This window comes from Falco cherrug, chromosome 7, assembly GCF_023634085.1.
Source record: "Falco cherrug isolate bFalChe1 chromosome 7, bFalChe1.pri, whole genome shotgun sequence".
In the NCBI taxonomy this organism is placed as follows: Eukaryota; Metazoa; Chordata; class Aves; order Falconiformes; family Falconidae; genus Falco; species Falco cherrug.
Window position 1 is genome coordinate 3,556,259 of NC_073703.1, and position 12,405 is coordinate 3,568,663.

The following is a 12,405-nucleotide window of genomic DNA, read 5'->3' on the forward strand; positions in this document are numbered from 1 at the left end:
TAACTGCATTGGTGTGCATGGAAAAAACAGATACATGCTGAATTTTAAAAAATATTATCAAACAGTTGCGGCCAGTAAGTAATTGTTAAGACTCGCCCTGACTTTTTTTTGGCCAGCAGACAGTCAGATGGCTTTTGAAGGATGCTGAGCCAAAGGGAAGGTGTGGTGCATGCCAGGCTCAGGATTTCTGTTGCACTGGGCAGGAAAAGCAGGCAGAGAATTTTACAGGGGCAGCTGCAGAAGAGTGATGTTTGGTGTCTGCGATGTTTTCTCAGGGGAAAGCATAGCATGGGGCAGCTCTGCTCGCCACTGAGATGCCCCATGCACAGGCTCTCTGTATATTGGAGGTACAACTCTCCCTCTCTGCTCCAAGTTGTACCCTTCCCTGGCTTAATTAAGAGGCGAAACCTCTTCTCTGCTGTTTGCTTTCCACCCAGGGACACTGGATCCCAGTTACTCTGCTGGCATGGTGCAGAGGTGGCAGGGAGCCAATGTTGCGATAAGATCTTCTGAGTCTGAGTAGAGAACAAATTGGTTTAAAATTCAGATTAGATCAGAAATCTGTCTTAAATCTGTCAAGGGTGGATGACCAAAAGCAGAGAGCCCTGAACCTCAACCCAATGCTCTGCACAAGGCAAGATGTAAATCCCCAGACTCGGGTCTCAGACGCAGCAGCCCTGTCTTGCAGAAGAAGGAAGATTTCTGCACATCTTTGCAAGTACCAGCCCACAGGTAATGCCCTGGGCTGCCCAAAGCGCTTTGGCTCTTTCCCAAACCTGGGAAAACCTTCAGGAAAGGGAGAAGCAGGGTCTTGGCAGGGGGGTGTACCCTCACAGTGGGCACAGACCCTGCTTGCCCCTGTGCACCACTGACACAGCGACCCATCAGTCCTGTCCTGACTATGGCTAACACTGCAGCCGCTGCGGCCTGAAGATTAACGAGGTGTCAGGCTTGAAGCTGTGCGGTTTGGGGGGTTCCTGCTTTGGGACGGGATGAGTGGGGCTGAGCTTCCCATGGTCACGGGAAAGGTGGGAGCTGGGTGCCCCCAGAAGGATAGGGGATGCTGGGGGAGAGGATGGGGAGCTGGGGGCACAGAGGTTTGACAGGGGCTGGGGATGCTACATGTGGCACAGGACCCTACAGGGAAATAAGAGCAAAGCACAGACCCCACCAGCACTGGTGCTAAGCCAGATGCACCAAGCACCACTCCCAGGGCAGCATGGCCCAATCCAGCCGATAACGTAGGAAAGCTGAACCGGCACAGTGATTCAGCTCCTCCAGCCTGGCAACCCCTTCAACAATACCAGACTGCCAGTAAATGGGACACCCTGCACCCCAGGCCAGGTATATTTACTGCAATTGTGTATTTATGTGGCATAATTAAATTAAAAGCCCCAGGGGACCACAGAGGAGGCACTGCCCTTAAAGTAAAATTCTCCATCTGCTCTGCATCCCGCATCCATCTCCAGGGTGATAAGGGACCAGAGAGAGCCACATGCAATGACATCTACAGTCAATAAAAAGCATTTCAAACAGAAAACTGGATTACTGGCCAGGGAAGAGCAAAGTGATAGACTGTCTCTGGCAGATTAATGCTTGTTGGTTGCTCAGACACATTACTGACCTTGTTACTGCCTCCAAATTACATGCTTTAGCAGAAGATGATTGGCCACTGTCTTTCATAGCTGTCTGCATGTGAAAATGCTTTCTTACAGCCTCCCTAAGTACACTCTGGAAGGATTTCGGAGCGCTTGCCCATCGCGCTCCCCTCTGTGCGCACATGCCTGGTTGGGGCTGGTTTTTAAGGCTGGAAAGAGCTGCCGGCTCCAGCATATCCCATGCACCACGGCTCTGCCAGCACCAAAGCCCACTGCCAGGTGACAAATGGCTGCATTTGGGACCAGTCACTGGTACTTCTGCAGGCTGTTACTGGCTGGAGCAAGAAATCCAACACAAGCAATAACATTAGGAAAACTGTTTTACCTTGCAAGGGTGTGGGTCAACCCCATAGGTCTCCAGAGTCTGGGCTTTCCTGAGAAAATTCAGCTCTGAAGTAGCTGGTGTCTGCCCACTACAGGAAGGAAAGAAATAGGAAAGAAAAAGAAAGAATATTCCATGAAAGACATGAATGTGAAAGTCAAGTCCTTGGCTACAGGGTTTCTGTTAACAACGAGAGGCATCAGCCATGGCATGTTCTCGTTACATTCATTAGCACAATCAATCTGCAGCAGGAGACCAGCACTGGAACCCAGCCTTTCTTCTCCTGCCAGCTTGATCCAGCAGGAAACACACTGAACCAGCAGCACTAGAAAGGACCAAAATTCAGGAGCACCGGCAAAATTGAGGGCTGAATTCCGTATATGCAGCACAGGCATTTCTTCAGGGGAGAGGAAAGAGAAGCTTGCCCAGCAGCAGCCCACAGCACGTAAGGGCACAGCTCTGCTGGGTTTCCAGGAGGTTAAAACCTCACCGTCCTCCCCAGGGACCGCTGTCGGGTCAGGAGGCAGCCCTAGAGGCACCACCAGTGCCACAAACAATGGGGCTTTGCTGAAGGCTGGAGGGTACTTATGGGGGGGTTGGTCACTGTCCCCATCCTGCTGGGGAAGACCAGGGACCCCCTGGGCCGTGCCAGCTGAGCCAACAGCCAGGAGCAGGCAAAACCCCTCAGGCCTCCCTGGGACAGGAGGGATCAGGGTTGATTTTGCACCAGGACTGGACTGCTGCATTGCCAGCATATTTTTTTTATTTGTCTGCACTTTTCTGTGGCTTGTCCTTGGCTGCTCCATCATGCTTTCCCTTCAGCAAGCAGAGGTTTGGTGGGACACGACAGCTCCTCTCACAAGGCGATCTGTCGTGATGCCTCTATGCCATCAAATGACCTGCTTTCCCAAAGCCTACTCTGTTCTGTATTTTTGTTTCTACCAACACTGCCAAGAGCACCACTGGCTCTCAGCTGGATCTGACATGCAAGAGCGGTAAGCACACATCCTGTGGCACAAGTGAAAATCCTGAACGGGGTTAAAAATCAGCTGAGCATCAGTAATCCCTACAACAGCTGAAACTCCCGCTCAGCGAAGCCCCCAGTTGTACCTCAGCTCCGACTTGTGGATCTCTGCAATCTTCCTCTCCAGCTTCTCCGAGTGTTTGGGAAAGAACTGGAATTTGGAGCTGTAGCCTTCTGGGTGCTTCCCTGGGTCATAGTCCCCAATTTCGGCTGGTGGGAGACAGAATCATTCAGGAACAGCAGCACAACCCAGACCGCAGTGTGCATCCCCCTCCCAGCAGCACCTGCCTCAGCAGCGGAGCTGGTGGCAACCAGGCACAGGGCTCAGAGCATCCCAGAAATTCTGCTCCAACCCAGCCATGCTTCCCATCAGGAGGGATCATTTGTAAGACATTAACTGTGTCCAATTAATCTCATCGTTTGCTCGGGAATCACCCGGCAGCAGATGGTCGCTGTCCCAAATTTATTAATTCCTCAAGCTATTTGCCAAGAACCTCCCAGGAGCTGCACTGGGTCCGTGCGATGGCAACCTTGGGGTGGTCAGCCCGGAGCATCGTGGGGGCACCCCCGATCCCCATCCCGGCCCCAGCCAGCTGCAAACGGGGCAGTGAGGGAATTCTGCTCACCCTATGGATACAACTGCACCTTGAAAAAATGTAATTAGTTGGAAGTCTGTAAAGTGACACGAAGAAGAAAAGCTCCTTCCCCTCTTTACCTAGCCCAGGGAAGTGCTGCTGGGTGACCACGGGGACAGCTGACACAGCAGCTCTGCCCTGCAGCAGGGTCCGGGGCTGCCTGCTATGGCTGCAGGCAGGGACTGACCCCCATCTAGAAAACGTGCTTCAAGCCTGGGCAAGCTGCAAATGCAGCTACAGATCTGTCCTCAGGACAATCCCAGTGGCCCCAAGCACTGAGACCAGGGTGCAGAAATGCCAAAACAGCCGGATTTCTGAGCTCAGCCCTGCTCTCTCCTCGGCATGGGCTGAGGCAGCTCAGCTCGCTCCCCCAGCACCCCGCCGGGGCCAGCAGTGATCCCTGCTGACATTTCACTGCAGCATGGCTGTGTAGCTGGTCCCTCCTGCTGGGATTTACAGTAATCCGGCAGCCAACCATCGCTGGGGGATGAAAGGGCCTTGCTCTCATTTAATTCCCTCCAGCCTCAGGTCCTAAGTGAAATGGAGACGTTACATTAATTTTTATGTTTCCTGCTTAAAACACCAAAAGGGAGGAAATACACCAGGCACTGTGAAATAACTCCAAGACGCTTTGGAGCTCAGACTTGTCTTTTTTGATTGCTGAGGTGCATCCCTCCAGCTCATCCCAGGGATGTGAGCACAGGCACTGGGGGGACTGCAGAGAGCCACACTGGCATCGTGGCGAGCCAAGAACCCTTGGGTAGGGAAGCCCACTTGCACCCCCAGCATCGCAGTGCTGACGGCACTTCAAGACGCTTTTCCATCACACCAGCACCACCCAGCTCTTCCAAACAGCCTGACGACCCCTCGCTGAACACCCAGGTGTTGCACCACATCGAGCAGACTGGCCACCTCCACGCGTTGGGAGGGAAGAGCAGGCAGAGCCATGTCGGCAGGAAAACAGGCAGGAGGGCAGATCAGGCAGAAAGTTTTCAGAGGTTTTTCCACCTCCTGCTCCTAACTCCACCAGTGCCTCTGCAACTTGCTGACAAAAGCACTTTCTTTGCCGAGGTGCTTGGCAGCAAGCAACGAGCTTACCCAAGGCCGTCTTCATCCATCCTAGCAATCAGCAAGACTGCATTTCACTCTGGAGCCCTCTTTGCAACTGCAAACTGCAGGTGCTTGCCAGAGTTACTGCAGGCTGTGCACAGCCACGGAGAGAAGTGCTTTGTCACAGGGCTGCTTCTGTGCCTGGACAAGCACAGAACCAGGAGCCACAGGCTGAAGATGCTCACAGGGATGCCGCTGCCCTGAAATGCAGGTGGGACAGCTCAGGGAGCAGATGGCAGTGCAGCGTGGCTGCTGTGGCTGAGACCCCAACACCAGTCCTCACCCTCCTCTAGGCCAGCACTGCACGGCACAAACACAGCCTTGAAGCATGAGCCCCGCACTGGCAGGATGACATTTGTATTCTAGGTGCAGTGATCTGTTGTAAGTGAAATAATGTAATCAGTACTTAGCATGAAAAGCAAATTTATCTTGTCAAAAAGCATTACCTTGAAGGATATAGGCGGCCAACAAAGCAGCATCGGAAGTCTTGCAGAGGAGACGGCCGTGGTAGAGATCCCTTTTGATCTGCAGGAAGACTAAATACCTGAGGACAGAAGAGACAGTCCATTTGTTAAGCAAAGCTTAAATGACCTAAACAGGCAATATAGATGTGGAATATCTGTCATGAGACACTTGCACTAACATTTTCCTGTGAGTTCCAAGCAGCCCATTTACAAGACAATACTCTTCCTAGAAGCAAACAAGTGCTATTCACTGGGCAGTTCCCCAGTCAGGATGGGTGCTGGAGCCCAGATCTACATGTCCCAGTCCTACTCCAGCATACAGGGACACTGCACCTGCCCCGGGGCTGGCACCTGACCCAAGGGCTGATGGAGGTCTCCACTGAGGGCAGAGCTCCAGCAGAGCTCCCTTGGGCACAGAGATATGCAGATTCACATTTGCAGAAAGGAGGAATCTCATAGACAAGGGTGTTGGTCCCTTCTGCCCATCAGCCCCCGAGTCCCCCGCGACGATGCTTCACCCTGTTTTGGACAGCAGTGTCTGAACACAACTGCAACCACCCCAGCCCATCACGAAGTTGCCAGGGGCTGAGGTTCCCAGGGACGATGCTCTGAAGGGGGTCTTGTGGTCCTAAGCCCACCAGTCTGCTGCACTTCCCGGTCCTGCATCCTCGCCTGGCTGCTCAGCTTCCCTGTAACATGATTTTCTCCTTCCCAGACTTACTGTATCCTTCCAGGTCTCTGCATATGCACCCACTTCCCTCCTCCATGCTCGCCAGTGATCAACACCACATCATTTAGAGCGAGCTAGCCCATGTGCTCACCCATCTCTATCTCCATGCACCAAAGCCCAGCGAAAAGATAAACTCTATATTGGAAAATTACATATTTGAATAAATTTAAACCTAAGTAACAGTTTTGGCTGAGTCATGTGGCAATGCATTTGGGAAAACCTTTTCATGGTAAAACCTAAGCCATAGAGTGAAGGAGCAAAATGGAAATTGGAGTGCTCAGAAACGTGTTTAAATAATCACACTTGCACTTTGCAATATCTCAGTCATGCTTCATTTCTCAAATCCGTATTTATGATGAGATAAACCACTAATTTCCACAGATAAAATATATTAAAGAGAAATCCAGTTATTAAAGTGTATGAGTCCAGGGGAAAATGAATTTTAAGCCCAGGTTTTGGCTGCAGTTGCAGGCACACCTCGAACGGCAGCAAGCAGGGGCAGGTCACCCGTACAGGGGGCTCACCCTGACGCTGTGGGGGGCTGTCAGCCCCTGACCCCAGCCCCTGGGCAGACAGCCTGAGCCCGGCTGGGCTGCAGAGCTCCACATGCACATCAGCTGCAGGGCACAGAAGAGGCAGGAGGTGACTGCAGTCCCAAAGCTAGGCTCATGTTTTATTCGTGGGAAGGAGAACAGTCTTCTGCTCCCCATTCCCACCACCCTCTCCCAAGCACCAGCAGCCTCAGCGGTCGGTGGTCAGGGCATCCAGTGCTCCGGGTGACAAACCCTGCTGCTGCCTGGGCACACCTGCATGGGGCCAGCCTGGATGGGGACCCCCAGGCTCAGCTGGCAAGCACCCCCACCACTCTCTCCCAGCACAAGACTTTCTCTGCACCAGCCCCTCCCCAGCACAGGCCTCGAAACAAATGCATAATTGAACAGGCTTCACCCTGCCAATCTCCCAGCCTTGCTCTCATGCCCCCTGCCCCAGAAACCCTGCTCCCTTTAAGCAGGGAAAGTCTTCAGACTCGAGCTGGTTTTACAAACAGAAACATTCAGCAGGTGCCAAACAAGTTTTCCAAAGCCTTGCCTACGCCTTGGAAATATCCCCTGGAAAGGGGAGTTTCCCAGGTAGCACTGGCCTGTGAGATGAGGCCGCCTAAGAAAAGGACATTAAAGACAGGAAATATTTTTGAGCTTGAACCAGCAAGCTCCTGGGCTGGCTCCGTCCCCGGGAGCCACTGCTTTGCCTGCAAGCAGGTTGAAGGATTTCCAGAGACCCAGGAGGTGAGATGCTCACCCTGCCCCCAACACTTCCCCCAGCACCACCCCGAGGCTTTTGGGTCCATCTCCCACCCTCTGGAAATGCTAAATCCCTGACCTGCATTTCAGTTCTCCTTACTGTGCTTGACAACTGCAGATGTTTGCTAAGCGCTGATTAAAGGAAAGAAATACAATTAACATATTGTATGTGCAGCTTAATGCCCACATAATAGCTGTCCTTATTCGGAGACAGTCTGTGGCCATTTCACATTTAAATTAAGGTCTGATGGCTATACAGGGTTGCAGTTGATGGGAATAAATGCAAAAACTGCAAACTAAATAAATGCCTCTTAAGCAAAACAAGGAGACGTATCAGTGTGAAACTATTCCTGGGCACTTCTGTTGGTCCCCTAAAATGTCCCTGTACAAAAAACCCGAGCAATCCTAGCCAAGAAAGCTGATCACAGCACAACTCCTGGCAGCAGCAGAAAGACTGGCATTCTGGACATGAAGACACTTTTAAACAGGCCCAGCAAAGGCACACAGGGCTCTTTACAAATGCTCAAATGCTTTCCTCCTCATCTGCATCTCCCCTCTAAGGTCAGACCCAAAGAACCGAAACTTTCTCAGGCTTCCTAACAACATCTTAAGAGGTTTTTTAGTTTTGGTTTTTGTGCCCTTCTGCAAAACATAAGCAAAGCTGTCATTAGTTTTCTTCATTACCATAGGGAAACCAGATTCCAGAAAAGTTTTTGAAACACCTCACCATCCTCTACTACTTCTAACTGATCTGCCCCACAAAAATACAGAGAGCTTATTCACACAAAACTGAAGTAAAAGCTGAGCCCAGGTATATTCCAAACACGCTGCATAACAGGCTGCAAAAGCCCAGACGTCCTCTCTCATTTGCTGCCTGCTGAAATAGACTGAAAATCCCAAGAATTAAATCCTGGAATATATTTAGCCCTATCAGTAAGCCTACTTAATACTTGACACGCTTAGCATGGACCCCAGCTATTCACTGAGAATATGTAGTGGCAGCCAGAGCAAATGGAGAAATGGCAGCCCAGCGTGGGGCCTGGATGCAGAGGGATTTGGGGCCGCACGGGTTCAGGCTGCTGAGCCTGAGCCCCCCAAGGGAGTGACAAGGGCTATCTGCCACCGTTTGAGGATTTTGGGGACCAAGATGCTGGGGGTCCTGCAATCTGCAGCAGCTGACTGTCCACAGTGCAACATGGCATTTCCAGCCTGCTTTGAAGACAGCAAGAGAAGTCTGTGCTACTTTTGTCCCTGTTTTTTACAGATAAGCGGGGGGGGCTTCCTTCTCCAGGATCGACCATCTCCTGCCTCAGACTAAGGTGCATCACAGGTAAGAGCCGAGGTGGGAAAAGGGGAGCACTGCAGCTGCGCACACAAATAATCGTGGTTCTTCCCCACACCCAGACCCTTTGTTCACAGGTGCAGCTCACTGGCTTTGTCTGGAGCCCTCACCTGCATTTTGGCAGATGGCACCCTGCAAGATCTGCACCCTTTCACACCCCAAACCCAGATCCAGGGCATAGCCAGGAAAAGCAGTTCTGCAGTCATTTCTTCACACCTCACTTCTCCAGATCATCTCCCTGACGCGGACTTCACATAAGGACACCTGCAAACGACTGAAAGCAGAAGGAAAGCCAAGCATTTCCCTCCTAGAGCTTGTTGTGATAATCAGCGGGTCAGCAGCTGGCACTTTTTGCCCCAACACACTTTTGGATCCTCTGAACTGATTTGATACTTTTTTTTTAGTGGCCTGCAGGCGCCCACGTGCCGTGAGTGAGCTGACCAACTTCCTAAAGGTACAAGCAGGCCCTTGATTTGAAACTAGGGAAAACCAGTCAAATAGTCTGAAAATCAGGATGGCAAAGCACAGCCTGGCAGAGGGGAGCAGCAGAGACCACCAACGCCATCCCAGCACCTGCTCTGCCCTCCCGCCCCCTGTCCCTCCCTGGGCAGGGCTGTCGGACACCACCACGGCTGCTGTCACCCCGCCAGCTCTCAGGTCAGGCTGAAGAGCTTCTTGCACCTCTGCACAGTGGGCAAATGATGCAGCCTGCACCCCGCACTGGGTGTAGCAGCAGCAGAGGCACTGCAGCAGCAAGCAGGTCCTGCCCCTGGGGTAGGTGACAGCCTTGGTCCCGGGCTGGTGGGGACAGTGGGGTGCCTATGCCGTGGCAGTGCTCTGGGCCCTAGGCATGCTCCCTCCAGCATGCCTGCACCCAGTCCACACCATTTTTATTACCTTTTCCCTAGCAAACCCCAGGCTTGTAAAGACAAGTAAGATTTGCAGCAATAACGGCAAAGAGTTCCAGGGGAAATACGCAGAAATCTTTAGCAAAGGTGCCAGCCCAGCTGCCTCAAGCACAGACCCGACCCTCCACACCATGGCAGGCAGTGGGGCCTGGGCTGCTGTGCCCCGGAGAGCCACAGTTGCTGGTTGTTTTCCAAAGCTGCTGCAATTTCTCTGGGAGTGCTCTTCATGTCCTTCCTTCTGGCAGGAAGAGCGACATGAAGAGCCCCTAAAGATAGAAACTCAAGAGAAGCGCTGTCAAGTTCCTGTATCGCAGTTTATCACCCATTTCTCCCAGAGCATTCATGCCCCTTACGTAAAAGGGATGTGGCTAATTACTTCCAGAGGAAGTCAAGGGAACTGGAGACACTCAAACCCTTCCCAACAGACCAAGCACACATAATGACACCCTGAGCTAAGGATGTGCTCAGGCAGTGGCACTAACAGCTGATTCAGAAGTGGCAAAAGTATCAGCAGAAGCAGAAAACGGACCCTCACAGGAGAACTGCTCCTGCTTGAACCCACCTTCCTGCACTGACCAGGACTGGGGGCTTCCAGCCAGCAGGAGATATTTTGGAGAGCTGCAGGGAAGGGCACGCACCTGGTGCAGCCCAGGAGCCATTCTGCATTGGCAGCATGGTCCTGAAGACATGCTGGACGTTCCGGTGAGCAGTGCTGCAACTCTGAGCACTTTGCCCTGGAAACGTGGGTTTTGTAACTGCCTGCAGCTGAAGAACAAGTCAGTGGGTTTAGCCCCACAGCCAGCGCTCCCCGCCAGGCACAGTGGTTCCACTCGCTAACAAAGTACAGGTGGGCATTTCCATGCCTTTCTTCCACAGTTGGGACAACCCAGAAACATTCAGGTTTGTTCGGAAATCTAAATGGCTGTTGCTCTCCCTTGACTATAAACCGAAGCTCAGCAGAGTGTTCCTGCCTTGGCCAAGCCTTTGCTGCCCAGTGCCGGCCAGTCCCACCACGCCAGGTGCCCCGTCCTTACCTGGTGATCTCCTCCTTCAGAGCAGCAGGGTCCGTGGGATAAAACTTGACACGGAAGCACATGGTGAAAGGAGGCTGGGCTGCAGCAAGAACAGCAATACCGCAGTCACCAAACGGCAGCGTTTGTCTCCTTCGTCCTCCTGAATAACCCCGTTCGAGGACACAGTCAGATATTGCTGGGGGTCTCACCTGCCCTCCCTCTTACTCCCAAACACACCCAGCTGCCCTTGGTAAGGAGGGAGCAGATGGGCACAGGGCCATTCCCCACTGCAGCGGCCATGGTGGGAGCAGATGTCCTCGCTAAAGCCGTGGGGACGTGCCCATGGCACTGGCTGCCAGCCACACAGCCCGGTCCCCGCTCGCCAGGCAGGCTCCGGCACTGGCAAACCTCATTTACTCATCCCTGTTGTTTCTGTCCTGGTCTCCAGCAGGGCCAGTGCCCTGTGCCTGTGTGCTGAGGGGCAGGGCTGGCTGCTTGTGTGGTGGGACCAGTGGAGGATGATCCCACTTTCAGCCCAGCAGAACAGCTTTATGGATAATCAAAAAGGCCCTTTTTCTGGGAGATGTGTTGGGAATTGACCTCTGAGGGGAAAGACCGGAGAAAATGGAAATACATCTAAAAGGAAAGGAGCACACACTGTTTATCTAGGACATCGGCTCGCAGCAATACTCACCCCTCATCTGCTTCACAACTGACTTGGTAAATTCCAGCCAATGCTGAAACGAAAAAGAAGGTAATTAAAGCAACTCAGTAACAAATACTTTCAATTAATAACATTGACTCTTTGAGGCAAAATTAAAGAAACAAAAAAAACCCCAAACCTCTGCTTGAAATAAAAGCCTATGCTGTGGCAGATCTGTAAGCTGCATGGCAGAGGGGGTGGGAGGGGGGCTGCAGCCCCTGCTTGTCTGTCTGGCAGCCAAGGGAGGGCCCGATCAGGACCCGAGCCCCAGCATCCTCCATCTGATGTGGCTGGGCATCGCTCAGCGGGTGGTGAGCAATTGTACTATGCATCACTTAGTTTCTCTTCTCACTTCTCTTTGGATTTTATTACTCTCCTCTTCTCCCTCCTTTTCATTGTAATTGTTATTATAGTTATTATTTTTATTGGTTTTATTTTATTTCAATTATTACATCGTTCTTATCTCAACCCTCGAGTTTTACATTCCTCCCTGATTCTCCTCCCCATTCCCCTGGGTACTGGGCAGTGAGCAAGTGGCTGTGTGCTACTTAATTGCTTGCTGGGGTTAAACCATGACACCACGTTACATGCCAAAGGCACCCTTCTTCACCCTGAGCAACCTCCTGCTCTGGGTGCTCTGCTCACCAGCTAGCTGAGTAAGCAATCACAGCAAAGAGGTGACCACTTTTGACCAGGAGCACCTGGTCCCCAGTTGTTAAAACTGTCCCTCCCTGGTGCCACACAGTTGCACTGGACGGTGCCAAGGAAGCGTATGGACCGGCCACTTGGAGATGCGATTTTTAAAGCCTAAACCAAGGTCCAGTGTGCAGAAAGCATAAACTCACCTCCCTGCAGGCTGGCAGCTCCAGGGAAAGTGGGGCTTTGCCCAGTGGGCTGCTCACCTCGCTACGGCCACAGGGACATGCAGCTGCTGGTGTTGGTGGCTGCCCGTGCCGGCAGGCAGGAGCGCACAGCAGCGCGGTTCTGCTGCGAGGGTGATTGCTCTGCAGCACTGGCTGCAACGACTGCCTGAAATCGCCCAGCCCAGCCCCAGCAGGGACTGGGATCTGTAACTGCAGCACGACACCGGGAAGGTTAAGCTCAAGCCTGTATTTCTGAAATTATACTTCTGTGCCATCAAAAAGAAACCATCAAGCTCTTGCCTGCAGCAAAGCCTCTGCAATAGCTGCTGCTT

The 12,405-nt window shown here is 52.4% G+C and overlaps 1 protein-coding gene across 4 annotated transcripts in view; it reads right to left on the reverse strand.

Moving 5' to 3' along the window:
* FRMD5 (FERM domain containing 5) overlaps window positions 1-12,405 on the reverse strand; it is a 112,673-nt gene that overhangs the window by 12,618 nt on the left and 87,650 nt on the right. For 2 of the 4 annotated variants that reach the window (XM_055717081.1, XM_055717083.1), the window contains exons 3-7: window positions 11,202-11,244; window positions 10,529-10,667; window positions 5,196-5,293; window positions 3,091-3,214; window positions 1,984-2,071 (exon numbers count right to left, since the gene is read on the reverse strand). In XM_055717081.1, the coding sequence (XP_055573056.1) occupies window positions 1,984-2,071; window positions 3,091-3,214; window positions 5,196-5,293; window positions 10,529-10,667; window positions 11,202-11,244 (492 nt within the window). The remainder of the gene's footprint in view (window positions 1-1,983; window positions 2,072-3,090; window positions 3,215-5,195; window positions 5,294-10,528; window positions 10,668-11,201; window positions 11,245-12,405) is intronic. The other 2 variants (XM_055717084.1, XM_055717082.1) reach the window with 1 other exon arrangement.